This window comes from Equus przewalskii, chromosome X (assembly GCF_037783145.1).
Source record: "Equus przewalskii isolate Varuska chromosome X, EquPr2, whole genome shotgun sequence".
Classification (NCBI taxonomy): domain Eukaryota; kingdom Metazoa; phylum Chordata; class Mammalia; order Perissodactyla; family Equidae; genus Equus; species Equus przewalskii.
The window spans coordinates 31,839,680-31,859,833 of NC_091863.1; the positions used below are offsets into that span (position 1 = coordinate 31,839,680).

The following is a 20,154-nucleotide window of genomic DNA, read 5'->3' on the forward strand; positions in this document are numbered from 1 at the left end:
GGATCCGGAGGATGAGCAACTGAAAAGAGAACCTGAAGAACAGCTGTAGGAACTGAGGATAACCGGCTTGAGGAAGAGCGGATTCAAGGCAGATGGCATCTACCTTCAAACAGCCGATGGTGTGCTGCATGGCCTCCTGGAGGGCACCAAGGAGGGAGGACTGAATTATGAGAATGTGGGCCAGGGTGACCACTTGGTGGGGATGTTGTGAGTGATTTCAGCACAAGTGGATGATTGGACTCCATGGCCTTTAACAGGACAGTTTGATTGTCTTTTTTCTAGGACACTGCATGAAGTGGTTGCTTCCAAGTTCTGCCTCCAAGTAATCCAGAATCTCCATTATCTTGGGGTTGGGCTGGTTTCTAGCCTGACAATTAGACCACCTGCCCTCGGCTCTAGGCTGAATCTCTTACTGCAACAATCTGCCGCCTTGGACAAGTTTACTCTTGCTCTCTACTTTGTTTACGAATTTCTGGTCATTTAAAATGCCATCTTTCCCCGGACTATCCAAAGGACACAGTAGAAGGGGTAATTTGTGGACGCTTTTTGGGAGATGGGTCAGCAAAGCACGATTTCCTGGTTGCTGAAGTAAGAAGGTAAAGTGGGAAATAAGAAGGGGAACTTAAGAGCTCCAGAGTTGGCGCTGCGGACCAAAAAGTGGGGTGGATGCCAGATACCAGACAAGGCTTTTACTGATAATTTGGCATATTGGGAAGGAAGCAGAGACCAGAGGACCCTAGTCTGGAGTCTGTTAGCCTTCGACAAGTACTCAAAAGTTGTTTTCTCAACGAACGATTTCCTCTGTTTTCCGGAGGCAAAATGAGGCCTGTGCAGGTCGCGATCTCCGGCCTGCTCCACATCGCAATTGGGAAAGTGCCTGGGGCAACCGGAGACGCTGTCTGCCTCTGGCTGGGCGAGGGCCCGCCCGCTCCGCTCCCAAGTGACCCCGGGAAACCATTTTTGTTTTTTTCCAGCCGCTAGCGGGGAAAATTGGCTGCGCGCCGGTTGCCAGGGACGCGGCCGCCAGTTCGGCGCGGCTGGGGTGAAAGAGGACGCGGGGGGAGGGGACCGTGGCTCCTGACTGGCTGCGGCGAGAAGGCTTATTTGCATAATACTCTCTGACGGCATCTGATTGGCTGAAGCCGGAGGGGTGGCGGTGGGGTGATTCCAAGGGCCCGGAGCTCTGGCCCGGGGACCTTTTCGTTCTGGAGTTACCCGGGTGGGCTGTGGTGTTGCGCCGGCCAGGGGGAGCCGAGGAGGCCAGGTTTGGGAAGTTTTGCAAGCAGGTGCATGAAGCATCTTTCTCTTGCAATGTTTAAGAAATGTTAAAGAACGGGGGCCAGAGGCAAGAAACTGGGGGATGGAGGTGAGCAAAAAAAAAAAAAGAAGAAGAAAAAAAAAGAAACTGGGGGATGGAGAGTGACCTCCTCGAGATCAGAGGAAGGAAGGAAACAGATCAGGGGAGGGGTGGAGGCCAAAAAGAGGCGTTAGGGGCTTTCTCCCAAACTGGGCTTTTCTGCTAGGATCCCTTTGCTAGATCACTTGGATTTCCGTTTTCTGCGACTTAGTTTCACACCGCTGGAATTGGAAAGAAGAGAAAAAGAGGCAGGGTTCTGGCATTTAATAACTCAAATCTGAATACCAAGTTTTCATCCAGAAGCATATGTACTTAAAATATCGGGGGTCTGAAATGGGGGACAAAATATGTTTTCATTAATGAGAGGATGAGCTATTGGAAACTGGATGTGTGTTTTTCTCGAGTTTTCCTCATGCAGTGCTATTTGAATCTCACTGGACGTAAGGGTTTAAAAGCAACCTGGACTATTTTGTACTCTCCTGCTGCCTAAGCACTGGGGGGAAGGGTCTGTGGTTCATCGTAGCCCATTTCCACATTTTTAAGGTTTCTGACTTCACGTAAACATCTCTAGGCTACGATGAGGTCCTATACTAAGTACAATTAATCTTTGTAAAGTACTTTACATTATTTTGACATCCATTATCTTATTTAACCTTAACCAAAATTTGGTACAGCCCACGGGAGAAGCTCTATTTTATTGATAAGGAAACTGAAGCTGGAAAGGTTTTTTTAAGTCTCCATGTGTGCAAAGAGGGAGGGTGAGATTATTAATGCTTCAAATTTATATAATGCTTTTTTGCTCTACATTTTTCTTCCTGTTGATCCTCCCAAAGACCCTGATTGAGCAGGTAACATTATCCCAGTTCTATGGATAAGAAAACAAGGGATAAGCCCTGGGTGGGTGGGGATCCCCAGACTGGGCTCTGTCTCCAGGGGTCACTGACTTGTGTCCTGTTGGCAACAGGTCAGTCCTTGATGCACACAAGTCAGACCTTTCATTCAAAAGACAATTGGCGAGATGGTTTGCCATGGGGAAAAAAAAATTAAATATAGATCAGCAAGGTGAAAGAAAGAGGGAAAGAAAGAAACCCCTTTGGCACTTTTTGTCCTGAGAGAAAACACTGGACTAAAAGCACCCCTGAAAGGTTTTAGAGAAAAGGGATTTAAAATTAGAAACTTGAGCCTTATCGAACAATCCCTCCAGCCTGCTGGAGAAGACTGGCTGATGAAGGAGATGGCAAGGAAAGTGAGATGGTAAAAGAAAATCCAAAATGAAAACGGGCTGTCGTTTGGAGTCCCAAAGTGAAATTTAAGGTGCAAGGCTCTTAAAAGTTAAATCCAGTGATTTGGTACACAGCTTAGGCTCTATTAAATGACCTTGTGTTTAAAGAACTATCTTTGGAAAGCAACATTTCAACCCCTCCCCCCAAGTTATTAGACACCTCCCCAGTTTTCTGTTAAACAATGAAAGACACCCAACAGCAGACCTAACTTCTGTCACCCTCTCCTGGCCCTTTGGCAACCAAAAAGCGACACGGCCGGCTCTCCAGCATCTCTGAGTAGCGGGACAGAAGTCAGGAATTTGGCTAGTTCTCCCCATTGCCACATGCGATCTCTTGGAAAAATGTGCAGATCCAATGATAGATCGCTCTTCACCCTGGCAGCAGCCATTACAGGAAAGATTAGGAAGGACCTCGCCAAGAGGGAGGCAAAGCCTCTGAGATCCTCTTCCCCCAGCAGCCAGCCAAGGCCAGGGCCACGGTGGGAGCACCATGCGTCCACGTGCACCCCGCGTGCCCAGCCGCCCTTCTTATGTAAGAGTCCCGGGATAGAGTTGCGGCTGCTGCGGGTCCCTCTTTCCCGACGGCTAATAATAAAGCGGGTCGGTAGTTTCCGGGACGCGGCCCATATAGATGTGGGGTTGGGCGGGGGGCTCACTTGGCAACCGGGGCGCGTGCATCTCGGTCATCCGACCGGGGAGCGTGTGCAAGGCTCACCCAGCCCCCGCTCGCCAGCCCGCCCTCTCGCCGGTCCGACGCCGGCGCCTTCTTAACCCGCGCGGTGCCGTGCCCTGCCCCACTTAGCCCGCTCTGCGCCCGGCGCTGGCGGGGTGCGGCTGCTCCTTCCCTCCTCGGCCCTGCCCTGTCTCTGCGCCCTCCCTCCGCCCGGGTATCAGGCGAGAGGCGGAGCTGGCCCGGCGCGCCCCTCCCCCGCTGTAGAAAGGGCCAGGAGAGTGTTACTCGCGGTCATCCGGGCTTGGGCCTTTTATCTTGGCGCTGCTGGGGAGGCGGGAGGAGGAGACACCGGGGGTGGCCCTGAGCGTCGGCGACACCTTTCCGGGGCTCTATAAATTGAGCACCTGGGATGGGTAAGGGGCCAAAGCCACCACCGCCTCCCGCAGTCACAGTCCGGCCACTGACCTCAGCATCGCCAGCAGGCAGCGGCCGCCAGCAGCGGGAACGCTGAGCTACCCAGCAGCAGGGGATCTCGAGGCGCCAGAGGAGGTGGGTGCCTCCTCCCCATCTCTGCCCCGGTCAGTGTGGGTGGTTGAACTCAGGCTTTTCGGAGGGCGACCGGGGTAGGGAGCACCCCTTCCTTCTCTCCGCGGCCCTCGGCGGACGAGGAGGTGGGACCACCCGGGGAGCCACCCGAGCGCCATCCGAGGCGAGCGGGAACCGGGGAGGGAGGCGCGCGCGGGCGGGGGCGCTGGGCACCCTAGCCGGGTGAATGATCTCTTTCGTCCCCGTCTCCCAACCAGGCCAGGGCTCGACCCACGGACCACGCGCCGCCATCGCGAGCTTCCGGACGCCCAAGCCAGGGGAAGCCGCGCATCCCGTAGGGCCGGGCTGCGAGCGAGACTAGAGTTGGTGAGGGCGGAAGAGGAGCGGGGAATCCCGCCGCACCGGCTATAGCCAGGCCCCCAGCGCGTGAAGGCGGACACTCCCTCGCCCCAGCCGGCCAGCCCGTGCCTCTGCGTCCCTGTGCTTCGGCGCCCGCGCGGCCACCATGATGCAAATCTGCGACACCTACAACCAGAAGCACTCGCTCTTTAACGCCATGAACCGCTTCATCGGTGCCGTGAACAACATGGACCAGACGGTGATGGTGCCCAGCCTGCTACGCGACGTGCCCCTGGCCGAGCCCGGGCTGGATAACGACGTCAGCGTGGAGGTAGGCGGCAGTGGCGGCTGCCTGGAGGAGCGCACGCCCCCGGCCCCCAGTCCCGGCAGCGCCAATGGCAGCTTTTTCGCGCCCTCCCGGGACATGTACAGCCACTACATGCTGCTCAAGTCCATCCGCAACGACATCGAGTGGGGGGTCCTTCACCAGCCGCCGCCGGCGGGGAGCGAGGAGGGCAGCACCTGGAAGTCCAAGGACATCCTGGTGGACCTGAGCCACCTGGAGGGCGCGGACACCGGCGAGGAGGACCTGGAACAGCAGTTCCACTACCACCTGCGCGGGCTGCACACTGTGCTCTCCAAACTCACACGCAAAGCCAACATCCTCACTAACAGATACAAGCAGGAGATCGGCTTCAGCAATTGGGGCCACTGAGGCGGGACGCCCGCGGGTTGCCCCGCACCCTTCCCGGCCCCACCTCTCACCCTCTCTTTCCTCAGAGCTGTTTCTTTCTGGCTGTAGAGCACTATGGGCTGACTGCAAAGTTGGGGGGCTGCGTACGTGCAGGGGGCGCGGCGGGGCTGCATGGAAGCGGGGACCTCTTTTGGAAGAGCAGAGCAAAGTGGTGGCGGAAGAGAGGGGGCTCAAGGATCTCCCTCCGGCGGGGTGGGGGCGGGGCGTGGCGGCTGTGTTCTAACCTGGTGGGAATGGGACTGAGCTGACGCCCTGCCTTCAGCCTGTGCCTTTCCCGGACTTTCTTTTCTGTTCTTTCGGAGGAGAAGGGGCCATGCCTGGGCGCGGCGCTGGGTTGCCACACTTGGGAGCGCCGCCGGAGCTGGGCGCTGGGAAGGCGGGGCGCGCAGGCTCCTGCCGCCCTGCCGTTGGGCTGGCGGAGGCCGCAGCGTTGCTAGGATTGCATCAGTTTTCCTGTTTGCACTACTTCTTTTTGTAACAGTGGCCCTTTCTTAAGTATTTCGAATCTCCTCCTTGCTCTGAAACTTGAGCGATTCCATTGTGATAAGCGCACAAACAGCACCGACTGTCGGTAACCGGTACTACTTTATTAATGATTTTCTGTTACACTGTATAGTTGTCCTGTGGCACCCCTACCCCATCCCTTTCTCGCCACCCTTTCTCCCACCCCACCCCAGTGTGTGTAAGTTGGCACTGTGCCAGCTTGCACGAAGCTTGCCACTCCGCCAGTGAAAATAATAACATTATTATGAGAAAGTGGACTTATCTGAAATGGAACTAACTGACATTCTATCCGTGTGGGACATAGAATGATGAAGGGTTCCACTGTTGTTATATGTCTTAAATTTATTTAAAACTTTTTTAATCCAGATGTAGACTATATTCTAAAAAATAAAAAAAGCAAATGTGTTCACGAAACTCCATAAAAGTTTGTTCCTCTTTAATCCGCCAGTGGATGGCTTAGTCGTTAAATAAAAATAAATTTAAATGATTTCTTTAGCAAAAGTAAATTTTCTTTTCCCTCTGGTATCCCACCATAGTGGATAATCAACTCTGTAACTATTCAGTTTTGTTTGGGAAGTAACTACTGACAAGATTCACTTCCAAGCATTTTATTTCTAATTCAGTACCAGGGTGGGCCCATGCATCTCCACAAAAGTACATAAATATTCGAAGTATTTGGGAGGGTACGTATATTATATTTTCCAACCAAGTTGACCAGCTTATTGGAGTACTTAATTAACATTTTGAATTTTTTAAGAACCTCAAGCGCAAAATGAAGTGTTTGGAGGCATAAAAATTTATTTTATCGGTGGGAATTTCTCTTGGCTTCAGAGTAGTGAAGAATTAGAAAAAGAAACACCAGCTAACACTAGTGCAACTACCTTGCAGGTTTTATTTACCAGTATTTTGTGTTGATCTTAGGGGATACTCCTTAAATGTGTTAGAACATGTGCTTTCTTGGGCTGGTGGCACTGGCCAAGCACGTTGCTTTGTGTTTTCTTTATTTCATTATTTGTTTAGGGAGAGTAAGTCTTAGATCAACTTCAGTTTTTAATCTTGAAGTCAAGAGACATCTCTAAGGCCAGAGAACTTGAATTTAAAATACATATAACTTTGCAGTTAAAAAAAAAAGGCAAAGAGTTTTTTGTGGTGTGGGCAGCTCGAGTGTATTATCAGCTTTTAACAGCAGTGAAAAAATGGGGAAGTGTCAAGATTGGGGTGCCTACCGTTGCCAGAGAAGTTAATCGTTAATATGTGACGATAAGCTGGGCAGCACTAAAAGTAAGGTATACAGCCTCTTGCTTTGGATCCCCTTTAAAATATCAAAGTACAAGCAAAAAACACAAAGAAAGGAAACTGCAGAAAGCACGTGGTAGAAAGAAACACCAAGACCTTGAGCCAGAAAGTTGTGTGTTCAAATCCTGCTGTGACTCCTTATTAATTGCGAGCATTTAACCCCCCAAGCTTGTTGCCACATTTGAAATTAGGCATAACGACTACAAGGCTTGCTTCAATGGAGTTGCAGTGAGAATTAAATGAGATGATACACAGAATGTCTGAGGCTTAGAAGTTTCTTTAGGCACTACTGAAAGGCCTTGCAAGTTTCTCTCTGTCTGGGGCTCTATCTAAATGTGGGTTCGGATCGCCATGCCCTGCTTGCCTTTCTCCAGGAATATATGAAGCTTAGGACAATATGTCCACTTTAAGGAAAAGCGTAATTTCAGTCACATCCATGAAACAACAGGTAAACTATTTCCTTTCTCAAAGTCTCAAGGGAGAACCTAAATTAAAACCCAAGCGTCACAATTTGTAGGTGACGCGAGAATTTTATGAGATGGTAACTGCAATTTGTTTTCAGAATATTCTTGTGGTAGATGGAATACAGAAAAGCAGATGTTGATAGTGAAACTAAACTGTAAATAAAGAATTATCCATTTTCACTTTATTTTTGAAAATATTACTTCATGTAAGAGTATTTTTATATATAAATGGTGATTCTGACCTAGGAGTAATGATGATTACCATCAAAGACGACTGGATTTTTCTATGAACCGATAAGGTTTTCCAGGGCCCAGGAAGTCCTATTCCACTGACAGTAACTACTCTTTTATTCAAGACTAGTTTATGAAACAAAACGAGGTCCACTCCCCAACAGGTTCACCTGTTAAAACTTTTCAAGCTAGTTAAAATTTTGCTTAACTTTTGAGATAAAATGATAAGGGACTTCCTATTTTCAGAGGGTCTTTCCTGAGGAAGCTCAAATTGCTTTATAGATTTTAAAAGTTGCCAGCATTGTGTGGCCCCTCCCTCCAAGAGCTCTCGGGGCTCCTGGTTGTCTGACGGGGCCTGTCTCCATGGCAGTTTGTGACTGAAGGGACAGACAGATGAACCGGGCCAAAAGGAATAGCTTGGATTGGAATTGATTACCCTGCAGATATTTACATTTGATAAGAATTTTCTACATCAAAACCTCACAGCGAAGGCCTCTAAAAACAGCTTTCTGCTTTGCTCACATTGAGTTTTTCATGTTGTACATTTACAGTGTTCCTTAGTGGTCTGGCCTAATTTACTCTTTCTCTGAACCTGAACCCAATTGTTAGCACGTCACAGCAGCTGGGAGTGTTATTCTTGGGACTAACTTCAAAACGAGTCTACTATTAACAATTTTTTTTTAAATGAACCTTATTGTCATTTGCATATGCCTCATCGTGTCCCCTTAGTTTTAGTTACTGAACAAAAATCGTTTGGGAAATTGTGTCTCCGCTCCTCCTTCTCCTGACATCTCTTAATTTGTGGTTCCCAGATGTTTGCAAATTCGACACAGTTCCGGTGGATTGAGGCCTCAAATCTTATATCATATACCTTTTTTAAAGGTAATTATCTTTTTATGAGACATCTAGTACATTTTTATCAATCATTACATCCTTGTTTGATTTATTTTGAAGAATTTTGCATGAAATAATGACTGAAGGAATGTTCTCTTCAAAATTTTAGAGGCAATTGCTACCCCCAACAAATAAAAAAGTCTGGATCAGAAGCTTATGAAAACTTTAAACATGTAGACTATTGGCTTGGTCTCTTAAAACTAGTTACTAGTCTTTTCAAAATTCCAAACTTCATGTAGTTTCTGATCAAGCCCAAATTGCTTTAATTAGCAAGGTAATTTAAACTTAAAATTATTTATTTTTTCTTTTAAGGTCATGTCCAATTTTTTTTGAGAATTCAGGGAAATTTAAAGGTCGTTCTTGAGTTACTCTGAACACTTTATTGGGTCTCTGGTTAGTTCATTTGGAACTGTGTAGAACTTTCTGATAAATGGTACAGATAATGATAGTCACTACCGATAACCACTTCTGTATTGGGAAGCCAGTACCATGCTTTGCCTCAGACAACCAGGGCTCCTTCCTTGGGTCCCTCACTTTAGAGGGCCCCTATGCTGACTCTTGTAAGACCTTGCGACTCCCCACGGGACAGGGAGGCCTCAGAGCCAAGGAAATGCCCAGAGCTTGTGCTCCTACTTATAAACCACACTTGGGTACCTGGGTCCCCAGAGTTTCCTGCCCAAATACCCCTGAGCCCATTACAGGGACTGAGTTTGTCGTCCTGAGAGTGGATGTGCTTGGATGGTGGACAGGGCTTGGACATGTAGACTGGGTTGTCCAAGGATGGAGCTTGGGTAGGAAGATAAGGGGGTGGAGCATAGGCTGGAGGTCCCCCCTGGGTTTCAGGATGAACAAAGGATTTGAAAGCCTGCAGAAAGGAAATAAGAGGTGAAAGCAGCTCAGGCTTTAAGGTCTCTCTCAGGATTGGCAAATGAAAATTCCATGGTTTTTCTCCCTATTTCCCACATTCCTCAGGAGTCTCCCTGCTCCATTGAAAGGACATTATTTAATAAATAAAATGCTGGTTAAGGAAAAGGAAAGCCACGTCTGTACACAGAGCCTTTCCAGCTGCTTGCTATTCAGAGCTTGAATAGTGGTGATTATAGCAAAGACCGGAATGGATGCGTCGTCCATAAAACCATGAAGATTCCACCTCAAATTTTCTTTCATTCTTTTTGCTGTTGTTGTTATTAATTGTTTTCTTTTTAGTGTCAAAAGTCTTGGTAAGTTAAAGCAGAAAACTAGTAGTTCTGCATCTGTCTAAACAAGGCTTGCTAAAACCACAGCTATCTCCTCAGCCCTTCCTGTTTTGGCATTCTCTATTTTTAAGAGGAACATTTTTTAGTACCTCCCCCTTCTTTTTCTTATATTTTATTACTTCTTTGTCTATTGTTTCTGAATGCTTTGCCTAGCAGTTTTAAAAACATATCTGCTGGTGTGCCCAACTTCAAGAATCCCATACTGGTAAGAATTTTGATTGGAGAAAGTTCTTATCATTTAGTTAAGAATGGAGTTATAGAGGGTAACCTTCTGACCTTGAACTGTCTAGAGAAAGTGCTTTCTAACACAACAGATAAGACTGGGAAAATACTAGCAAAACACAGAGCCCAGTTCTTTATTTTAGATAGCTAAATAAACAATGTTGGGGGTGGGGCGTTTTCTAGAATCTATTTTACTTTTCAATACCAATCTTACTAGTGTTGATATGTGCACTTTTATCAACGAGCATTCAGTTAACAGGGTGAAACTGAACATGATTCATTTGATATTTTCAAAGGTAGAAACTAACTTTGTAGTTTTTTCTTTCCTCCTGAATACCACACTGCTGAGGTAAAGAATGTTGTAGCTTGTGGGTGAGCTCAATAGGGCCAATTAAAACCTGACTAGTCTTCCACCATGTTGAAATACCTGACCGAACTTGCTGTGTCCTTGGATAATGACGTTTTTTTCCTTCTTAGCAGACATCTAATTGAGGAGATTTCCTGTTTGGTATTCAAGGAAAGATGAAAATGAAAGTAGCACATCGTTGGTTCTGACCAAGGCATTTAAAATTTTCTGGTTGCTCACAAGGTGATATTAATTTTAAGCCCTGCTCTTTTTTGTTTAATGAGACATATACATTGTGAAAGAACACATCTATGTCCCGAAGCAGCCAAACTATGTATAGAATGCAGAGAGTGTAGTAACTATATTTTGGTCATTCGAAATGAGGTGCAGTGTTGTGGCATCTACTTGACATTGCAGCTTGTAAGTCGTGGCTGTTTTGGGGGTAGAGCTTAGTTTCTGTTATGATAAGCACTTGTTGATAGATCCTTCATAGCTTAAATGTTTAGGAGGAAAGTGCCAGAAATTTAGATGTTTAACCCAAGTGTTGGGGGCTGGGAGGAATCTCAGAAATTTTCCTTTAGTGTGTTTTGGAGCAGAGGAAAAGGCCTGCTTCCTGCAGCCAGTTTGGCCCCAAGTGGAAAAAGGGAGATGCCAAGCCTGCCTAATTTAGTCTTTCCAAATTTACCAGCTGTCAACCCACTGTCTCTGGGTCAGCATGATAATGGAGTAATGGAGAAAGGCAAAGCGTGTTTTGGGACTCTCCCACCTGTTGGAAACCTGAGGAGTGGAGAGGTAATCATTTACTTCTGACAGCAGATGGTGATACCTTTTCCTCTGACTAGAAAGGAAGCAAATATTAGCTTGAAGCAGATGAAATTGCCATTTTTTTCAGTCCGAAATAGTTGAATAATCCCTGATTCTAGCAAGTAGATGTCCCTCTGTGGATATGCTGTCATCCTTTTCTGGCACCTTATGAAACTATTGTTTGCCATCTCAGAGTTGGCCAGATTTGAAGTAGAAGGCGTGAGAGACAAAAAAGACCAAGGGGGGGGGGCAATTATGAAAGGGAGACAAACAGAATGGAAGAAAGAGGAGTCGTAAAATGAAGAGAAAAGATGGAGAAGCAGCAGAGAAGCTGTAGCCAATTGTATTTTCTAAAAAAGTTTGCAAAGTTATTTCTGGCCTTAAATGCTCTTCCGCAACCTTGCCACCTTCCATCAAGAGATAGAATCTTTGTCTCCTCACCTTGAATTTAGGTGGGGCTTTTGACAAAACAAATGTGGCCATCACTTCCAAGGCCAGGCCATAAAGGGTGATACATCTCCTCTTGTATGAGATACGTGGCTGTCTCTTGAGATGCTCAGGCCCGCAACCTAGCTGAAATGCTGTGAGGAAGCCCAGGCCACATGGGGAGGTCACATGTTGGTGTTCCAGTTGACAGCTCCACTGAGGTCCCAGCCAACAGCCAGCATCAAACTGCCAAAGACATGGGTGAGCCTTCAGTTGATTCTAGACCCCAGCCTTTGAGCCACTCCAGCTGATGCCGCGTGGAGCAGAGACAAGCTGTCCCCATCGAGCCCTGCCCAAATTTCAGACTTGTGTGCAAAATATTTTCATTCTTTTAAGCCACTAAGTGGTTTCTTACACAGGAATAGGTAATTGGAACAGAGACCTTTTCCCACCTTTCAGAAGATTGTAGAACTAAGTGAAAACAATTGAAAGTAGAATAGAATCTATGGAACAGGGTCTATTTTATCACATTTACCTGAGTAACAGCTTATAATAAACCTGGAACTTTTGTAACATTCATCTGATGGCTAGTGTAGAGAATAGAAGGATCAAAAGTGATGATTAGAGAGATGCTATAGTTAACATTTTGCAGTTCTGTTAAAGCTGGGCATTGTAGGCAGAATAATGGTCCCCAAAGATTTCTGTGTCCTAATCCTTGGAACCTGTGACCATATCACCTTGCATGGCAAGGAGTCATTAAGATTGCAGCTGGAATTAAGGTTGCTAATCACCTGACCTTCAGATAGAGAAATTATCCTGGATTATCGGGGGCGGAGGCCCAATGTAATCCCAAGGGTCTGTAAAGATAGAAGTAGGAGGCCGAAGTGTCAGAGTGATGCAGCATGGGAAAGACTCCATTTGCCCTTGCTGGCTTTGAAGAAGGAGGAAAAGGCCATGAGCCAAGAGATGTAGGCAGCCTCGAGAAGCTGGAAAAGGCAAGGAAACAGATTCTCCCCAGATCTTCCAGAAGGCACCCAGCCCTGCCAACACCTTGATTTTAGCCCAGTGAGACCTATTTTAGACTTCTGACTTCCCAAACCGTAAGATGATAACTTTGCATTGTTTTGAGCCAGCAAGTTTGTAGGAATTTGTTACAGAAGCCATAGGAAACTAAAACACTTGGCCTCTAGCATGTGGCCAGAAAACGAAAAGGTTATATACTCTTGGCACTTAATCCATTCATTGCCTTTGGGCTGGCTAAAATATAGAATTTTGAGCACAACAACTTGTTGAAAACAGTATTGAAAGATTCTTTTTGTCTTCTTTTGTGAAAGAGACTTTATTTTTCTTTTAAGCTCTAATCTTGGTGACAGTCGCCCTGCATAAATAGACACTACTTATGGTGCTGTCATTATATGACTAAAAGGGCTTGCTTCAAATATAGCAGCATTATTTATTATGTATTTTATGGTTAAGATGTTAGACCCACTCTCTCTTTATTTTTATCTTTTATTCTCACTTCCTTCCCTTCTGAAAATATTTTTTGATCTTTACGTGTAGCATTTATTTCTGCAGTCCCCATCTCGTTATTATTTTTGTTTTTTATTGAGATATAGTTACACTCAATAAAATGTACAGATCTTAAGTATACAGTTTGTTAAGTTTTTTTTTCCCTAAAGATTGGCACCTGGGCTAACAACTGTTGCCAATCTTCCTTTTTTTTTTAAGGATTGGCACCTGGGCTAACAACCATTGCCAATCTTTTTTTTTTTCCTGATTTATCTCCCCAACCCCACCCCCCCCCCCCCCCCCCCCCCGTACACAGTTGTATATCTTAGTTGCAGGTCCTTCTAGTTGTGGAATGTGGGATGCCACCTCAACGTGGCCTGACGAGCAGTGCCATGTCCAAGCCCAGGATCCGAACCCTGGGCCGCCACAGTGGAGTGCGCGAACTTAGCCACTTGGCCATGGAGCGGGCCCCACAGTTTGTTAAGTTTTGACAAGTGCATACACCCATGTAACTGACACCTCGATAAAGGTACAGAGCATTTCCGTCATCTAAGGAGTTTCCTCATGTTCCTTTCTAATAATCCTCCTCTCCTCCACAGCCCAGGAAGCCACTTTTCTGATTTTGATCGCTATCTATTAGTTTTGCCTGTTCTTGAACTTCGTGTAAATAGAATCATAGAATATGTACTCTTTGGGGGTCTGGCTTCTTTCAGTCAAAATAATATGTCTGAGATTCATCCAGGCTCTCACATAAATCAGTAGTTCATTCCTTTTTATTGCTGAGCAGTACCTCATTTTATAAAATTCCACAATTTATTTTTTCCTGTTGATAGACATTGTTTGTTTTCATTTTTTAATTTTTTTCTTTTAGCTTTTATGAATAAAAATAAATAACATTCTAGTCCAAGCCTTTTTTTCCAATAAACACATGTGAATGGAATTGCTAGTTCATAAGATAAGTTTATATTTAACTTTATAAGAAACTCCCAAGAGTTTTCCACAGTGGTTATACCATTTACCCTCTGACCTACAAGGTCAGAGAGATCCAGTTGTGCATCCCCTTTTTATTAGGGATGTCTTCACCACTGGTACCTAGTACTCTTAGTTCTCATTGAATGGTGATGAGTTAGTGCTGGGATGGAGTATAAAAGCTTTTCAATGGAAAGAAGCATATGAGCTATTGTCTTGGTGACCATGAGGGTCATAATAAGAGAGGTGGTTGTGGCGAGATGAGGTAAAAGAAAAGGTGGTACCCAGTAGTGAAAGAAAGCCAGGCTTTAGAGTCAAAGAATCTGGATTTAGCTCCAGTTCTGTCAGTTCGTTCTGTGTTTCCTGGGGGAATTAATTAACTTCTTGGAGTCTTAGTTTCCTCCTTTGCAAAATGGAGATAGTACCTCACAGGCTTCATAGTAATAGCAATGAGCTACCACTCAGTGCACACTTATTGTGTGTACTTCCTTGGAAGTCATTATTGCTATGACTGGTGCAGACGTCATGTGTTATCTCATAGGTTTCCTCACAAAGGTCCTATGAAGTTGCTATTGATATTATTCTCATTTTACAGATGAGTAAATTGTGTCAAAGACTGCTTGTTGTTTCCCAATATCTGTTCTCTCCTTATTCCCCCAATTTTAGCTGGGAACTTGGTTACCCCAAATAAAGGCTATATTCTCAACTTCCCTTGCAGCTAGGAGCAACCATGTGACAAAGTTTTAACCAACGAGCTGAAGTCAGAAGTTTCACATATGACTTTCAGGAGGTGTCTTTAAAGGATGGGAGACTGCCTTTGTTTCTTTCTCCTTCTTGTTGAATGGAATGACATGGGATGGCTGGAGCTCCAGCAGCCATCTTGGATAATAAAGTGGCAGAAATGTGTTTAGAACAGCAGAACAATAGGAGAGAAGGAACCTGGGTTTCTGATTGCCATGGATGGCCTACCTCTGGAATTTGGTTTCAAAAGCCAGAAATAAATTGCTATCTTGTTTAGGCCCCTGCCATTTCTGTTGCTCATGGCTAAATATAATTCTAACTAATACTGAAATAAGGGCTTTAAAAAGTTGGTATGAGGACAACTGAGTCTTTGAGATATTACAAAGACTAAATTATAACTTGTAAAATCTTGAAGCAAGAGTTTGCTAGTTGTTAATTAACTATGAGGGCCAGGGAAAGGAGAAAAAGGAAACTCTTGAAGAGAGAGCTTCTTTTCTTTCACCAGATTTTGTCTTTTAGGCTTTATAAAACAATGCAACCAAGTTCTAGATTATTCTGACTATTTAATTTGTGAATTTTCCAGGCCTCTTTTTCTTTCTTCTTGTTTTTTCTTTCTTCATTTACTTCATAGCTTATTAGGATATACACTGATGAGAATTCACACTAGAAGCTCTATATTCTTGTTAATAACTCTCATAAATACTTTTAAGGAGCATAAGCTCAACCTCAAAGCGATCATTCCTGAATTGGGGCTGACAGGGAGTGAGAAGGCAGCTAAAAGAACTGGAATGGTTCCCACCCCACCGCTCCCCAGTGTGATGTTGGAAGGCAGAATAAACAGGAAGTGGGGTGTGAGGGGAGGGGTAGCTGGGAGAGACACTCCAATACGGTCTGCACCTGCTCAACCCAAACTCAGAAGGAACAAAGTTCTAAAGCAAAAGGCCCGATCTCTCCCTTCCTCTCTCCCTTCCTTCTCTTTTTCCTTCCTTCTGTGTTAAGTGCAGTGGAATCTAATGCAAAAGCTCAGATGTGGTTCCAGGAATTTCCCATCTAGCAGGGAAGACCGAATGGAGACAAACAATCCGGCAACACCGTGAGAGAGATAATGAGATGGTGCAGGCATCTGGGGACAGGCAAGAGGAAGCTTGCACAGAAGTGATGCTTCATTCAGAAATATTTATTGGGCAACTACTATGTGTCAGACATTGGGCTATGTGCTGCTGCTGATAGTGCAATGTTCACAAATGCTTGCCCTCAAACAGTTGCAGTCCAGAGGAGGATACAGACAAGTGAACAGGCAATTACAATGCAGCCTAGTAAGTGCCATGATAGGTGGGTGCAGGGTGCTCAGAGGAGAGGCTCTAAGCCAGGCCTGGGGATTGAGGAACAGTCCTTTGGACGAAGTGACCTCTATGCTGAGGTCTGATGGGATGGCATGGATTAGCCAGGAAAATGGGTTCCGGATGAATTCTCTGGGGCTGTGTCTGACAGCCTTGGAGCAGGAATGGGTAGAGAGTGAGAGATGAGGAGGAGATATAAGCAGATGCAACACTATGAAGAGACTTTTTAAAACATGCTAAGGATCTGCCTCATGATATCATGCACTGAGAAGGACACATCGCTTCTGTGATTGTCCTGCCCAACATGTACAACCGAAATCTAACCATGAAGAAACATCAGGCAAATTCAAATTGGGGGGAATTCTACAAAATGGCTGGTCTATACTCTTCCCAAGTGTCGGGGTCATAAAAGGCAAAGACTGAGGAACTGTTTCAGAATTAAAAACACTAAAGAGACAGGAAAACTGAATGCCACATGTGATCCTGGATTAGCTCCTGGACCACTAATATCAAGAACATCTATATCTACATCTATATCTCTTGCTATATATGGCATAATTTGTTCAACTGGAAAAATCTAAATAAAGTCTGTGTATTAGATAATTGTATTGTAGCGATGTTAATTTTCTGATTATGATAAATTGTGTTACAGTTATATAAGTTATTGTTCTCATTCCTAGGAAAATATACACTGAAGTATTTAAGGGTAAAGGGGGAGTGTGTTTTCAACGTATTCTCAAATGAGTGAGTAAAAAATAGGAGAGAGAGAGAGTAGTAAAATGGGTATCTGTGTGAGGGGTATATGGAAAGTCTTTGTAGCATTCTTGCAACTTTTCTGCAAGTCAGAAATTATTTCAAAACAAAAAGTTTAAAAAAAAACACCCTTAGTACTTTGGGCTTTGTCCAAGGACAAGAAGAAATGGTGGCCATTGGAGGACTCTGTGCTTTTGAATGATGCCTCAAGCTGCAGTGCAGTGAATGATTCCATCTTGAGTGGACCCATCGCCAGTTCAGAGGCTCTTGTAGTGATGCAGGTGAGTGATGATGGTGGCCTCGAATAAACGGCTGGCAGTGGAGGAGAGAAATGGACAGATAAATGAGATATCTAGGAAGTAGGAATCAGAGGACGTGATGGGATGTTATGGAGGTTATGGAGATGGAGGAGGCAGAGGTGACCTTTGGGATTCTTTCTGGAGTGATTGAATAGATCTGTGTTGAATGTGAGACAAGCCCCAGGGGCAGAGCAGGTTTTAGGGGGAAGGATGATTTTAGTCTTAGACCTTACCACCAAGCCAGCTCTAGCTACAGCATTCCTCGTCTAAGTTGATGGCAACTCCATCCTTCCAGTTGCTCAGGCCCAAATCTTTGGGGATACTCTTGGCTTTTCTCTTTCTCTCATATCCCACATCCGATTTGTCAGGAAATCTTATCGGCTCTGTCTTCATGAAATACCAAATATCTGAGCACTTCTCACCACCTCCACTGATATTGTGCTGGTTCAAGCCGCCGTGATATCCCATCTGGATTATTTCATAGCTTCTTAACAGGTCTCCTGCATCTACACTTTCTCTCCACAGTAGCCAGATGGCTGTTGTTGAAACAGAGGTCATACCATATCACTCCTCTGATCCAAACTTTGCAATGACTATTTTTTTTTAAAGATTGGCCCTGAGCTAACATCTGTTGCCAATCTGTTGCCAATCTTTTTTTTCCCTTCTTCTCCCCCAAGTCCCCCAATACATAGTTGTATATTCTGGTTGTAGGTCCTTCTAGTTGTGCTATGCAGGATGCCACCTCACCATGGCTTGATGAGCAGTGCTAGGTCCACACCCAGGTTCTGAAATGGTGAAACCCTGGGCCATGGAAGTGAAGTGCGTGAACTTAACCACTTGGCGACAGGGCCGGCCCCCTGCAATGACTCTTAATATCTCTCAGTGTAAAAGCCAGTGTCCTTCCAAAGGCCTTTAAAATTCTGCATGGAATGGCTTCTAGTACTGCTTTGATCTCATCTCACACTCTTCCCCGTGTTCACTCTGTTGCAGCCACATCAGCCACTTCAATTCTACTTAAACGTGTAAGACCCACTCCAGCCTTAGCGCCCTTGTTCTTGCTGTCCTCTCTTCTGGAATGCTCTTTCCCTAAATATCAATATAACAGAAAACTCTGAAATGACAAGGATTTAAACAAGATAGAATCATTTCTCTCTCTTGCATAGAGGAAATGTGAAGGTAAGATGTCCAGGAATGCTATTGTGACCCCAGGTTGTGCCATCAGGCCCCAAGTTCAGACATTTTTGCTTCCATAGCCTCAGCATCCCTCCTTAAGGATACTTCGTTGCACAAGGTGGATGCTGGAACCCTGGATATCGTGTTTGTATCTCACGCTGCCACCAGGAGGGTAGGAAAAAGGAACTTTCAGCTGAATCAGTTCCGTTATAAGCAACAATCCCAGCCCTTCCAGAAATAATTCTGTGTATAGTTCTTTGGTTATGTCTTACTCTCTTCATCAGAACAGATTAAACCATGGGACGAGAAACAAAGGAAATTGAAGAAAACCGGAAAACAAGACATAAAATGGTAGTGGTAGGCCCCCACATCTCAATAATCACTCTAAAGGTAAATGGATTGAACTCCCCAATCAAAAGACACAGAGTGGCAGGATGGATCAAAGAACAAGACCCAACAATATGCTGCCTCCAGGAAACACACCTCAGCCCCAAAGACAAACACAGACTCAGAGTGAAGGGATGGAGAACAATACTCCAAGCTAATAATGAACAAAAGAAAGCAGGTGTCACTATACTAATATCAGACAAGGTAGACTTCAAAGCAAAAAAGATAAAGAAAGACAAAGAGGGACAGTATATAATGATAAAAGGGACTCTCCACCAAGAAGACATAACACTTATAAATATATACGCACCCAACACAGGAGCACCAAAATTTGTAAAGCAACTCTTAATAGAACTAAAAGAAGACATCAACAACAATACAATAATAGTAGGGGACCTCAACACACCATTAACACCAATGGACAGAACATCCAGACAGAAAATCAACAAGGAAATAATAGAATTAAATGAAAAATTAGACCAGATGGACTTAATAGATATATATATAACACTTCATCCAAAAACAGCAGGTTACACATTCTTCTCAAGTGCACATGGAACATTCTCAAGGATTGATCATATTTTGGGAAACAAGGCAAACATCAATAAATACAAGAGAGTTGAAATAATATCAAGCATCTTTTCTGATCATAATGCTATGAAACTAGAAATCAACTACAAGAAAAAAGCAGAGAAAGGTGCAAAAATGTGGAGACTAAACAACACGCTTCTGAACAAACAATGGATCATTGAAGAAATTAAAGAAGAAATCAAATATTATCTGGAGACAAATGAAAATGAGAACACGATATACCAAATCATTTGGGATGCAGCAAAAGCAGTCCTAAGAGGGAAATTCATCACAATACAGGCTCACCTCACTAAACAAGAAAAAGCTCACATAAGCAACCTCAAACGACACGTAACAGAACTAGAAAAAGAAGAACAAACAAAGCCCAGAGTCAGTAGAAGGAGGGAAATAATAAAAATAAGAGCAGAAATAAACGATATTGAAACAAAAAAGACAATAGAAAGGATCAATGAAACAAAGAGTTGGTTCTTCGAAAAAATTAACAAAATCGACAAACCATTAGCCAGACTCACCAAGAAAAGAAGAGAGAAATCGCAAATAAATAAAATTAGGAATGAGAGAGGAGAAATCACAACAGATACCAATGAAATACAAGGGATCATAAGAGAATACTATGAAAAACTATATGCCAACAAATTGAACAATCTGGAAGAAATGGACAAATTCCTAGACTCCTACAATCTCCCCAAACTGAATCAGGAAGAAATGGAGAATCTGAATAGGCCAATCACAAGTAAGGAAATAGAAACGGTAATAAAAAACCTCCCCAAAAATAAGAGTCCAGGACCAGACGGCTTCTCTGGAGAATTCTACCAAACATTCAAAGAAGACTTAATACCTATCCTTCTCAAACTGTTCCAGAAAATTGAGAAAGATGGAGTACTCCCTAACACATTCTATGAAGCCAACATCACTCTGATCCCCAAACCTGACAAGGACAACACAAAGAAGGAGAATTACGTCTTACTCACAACTTACAATTTGAAAGCCTTTGGAAG

At 44.6% G+C, this 20,154-nt stretch overlaps 1 protein-coding gene and 1 long non-coding RNA gene across 5 annotated transcripts in view; both read left to right on the forward strand.

Moving 5' to 3' along the window:
* The first annotated feature begins 1,202 nt into the window (after positions 1-1,202).
* Positions 1,203-5,879, forward strand: MID1IP1 (MID1 interacting protein 1). 3 transcript variants are annotated; one of them, XM_070606534.1, is made up of 2 exons: positions 1,203-3,861; positions 4,116-5,879. In XM_070606534.1, exon 2 carries the CDS (start codon positions 4,364-4,366, stop codon positions 4,910-4,912), a length of 549 nt encoding a protein of 182 aa, XP_070462635.1. In that variant the 5' UTR covers positions 1,203-3,861; positions 4,116-4,363; the 3' UTR covers positions 4,913-5,879. The 3 variants fall into 3 exon arrangements, with proteins under 3 accessions (XP_070462635.1, XP_070462636.1, XP_070462637.1); XM_070606535.1 differs by having other exon boundaries at positions 3,196-3,890; XM_070606536.1 differs by having other exon boundaries at positions 3,606-3,983.
* A 3,846-nt stretch (positions 5,880-9,725) lies between these two features.
* LOC139080926 (uncharacterized) overlaps positions 9,726-20,154 on the forward strand; it is a 59,743-nt gene continuing 49,314 nt past the window's right edge. The window contains exon 1 of one of the 2 annotated variants that reach the window (XR_011535790.1): positions 9,726-9,801. This is a non-coding gene — a long non-coding RNA (uncharacterized lncRNA). The remainder of the gene's footprint in view (positions 9,802-20,154) is intronic. The other variant, XR_011535791.1, reaches the window with a different exon arrangement.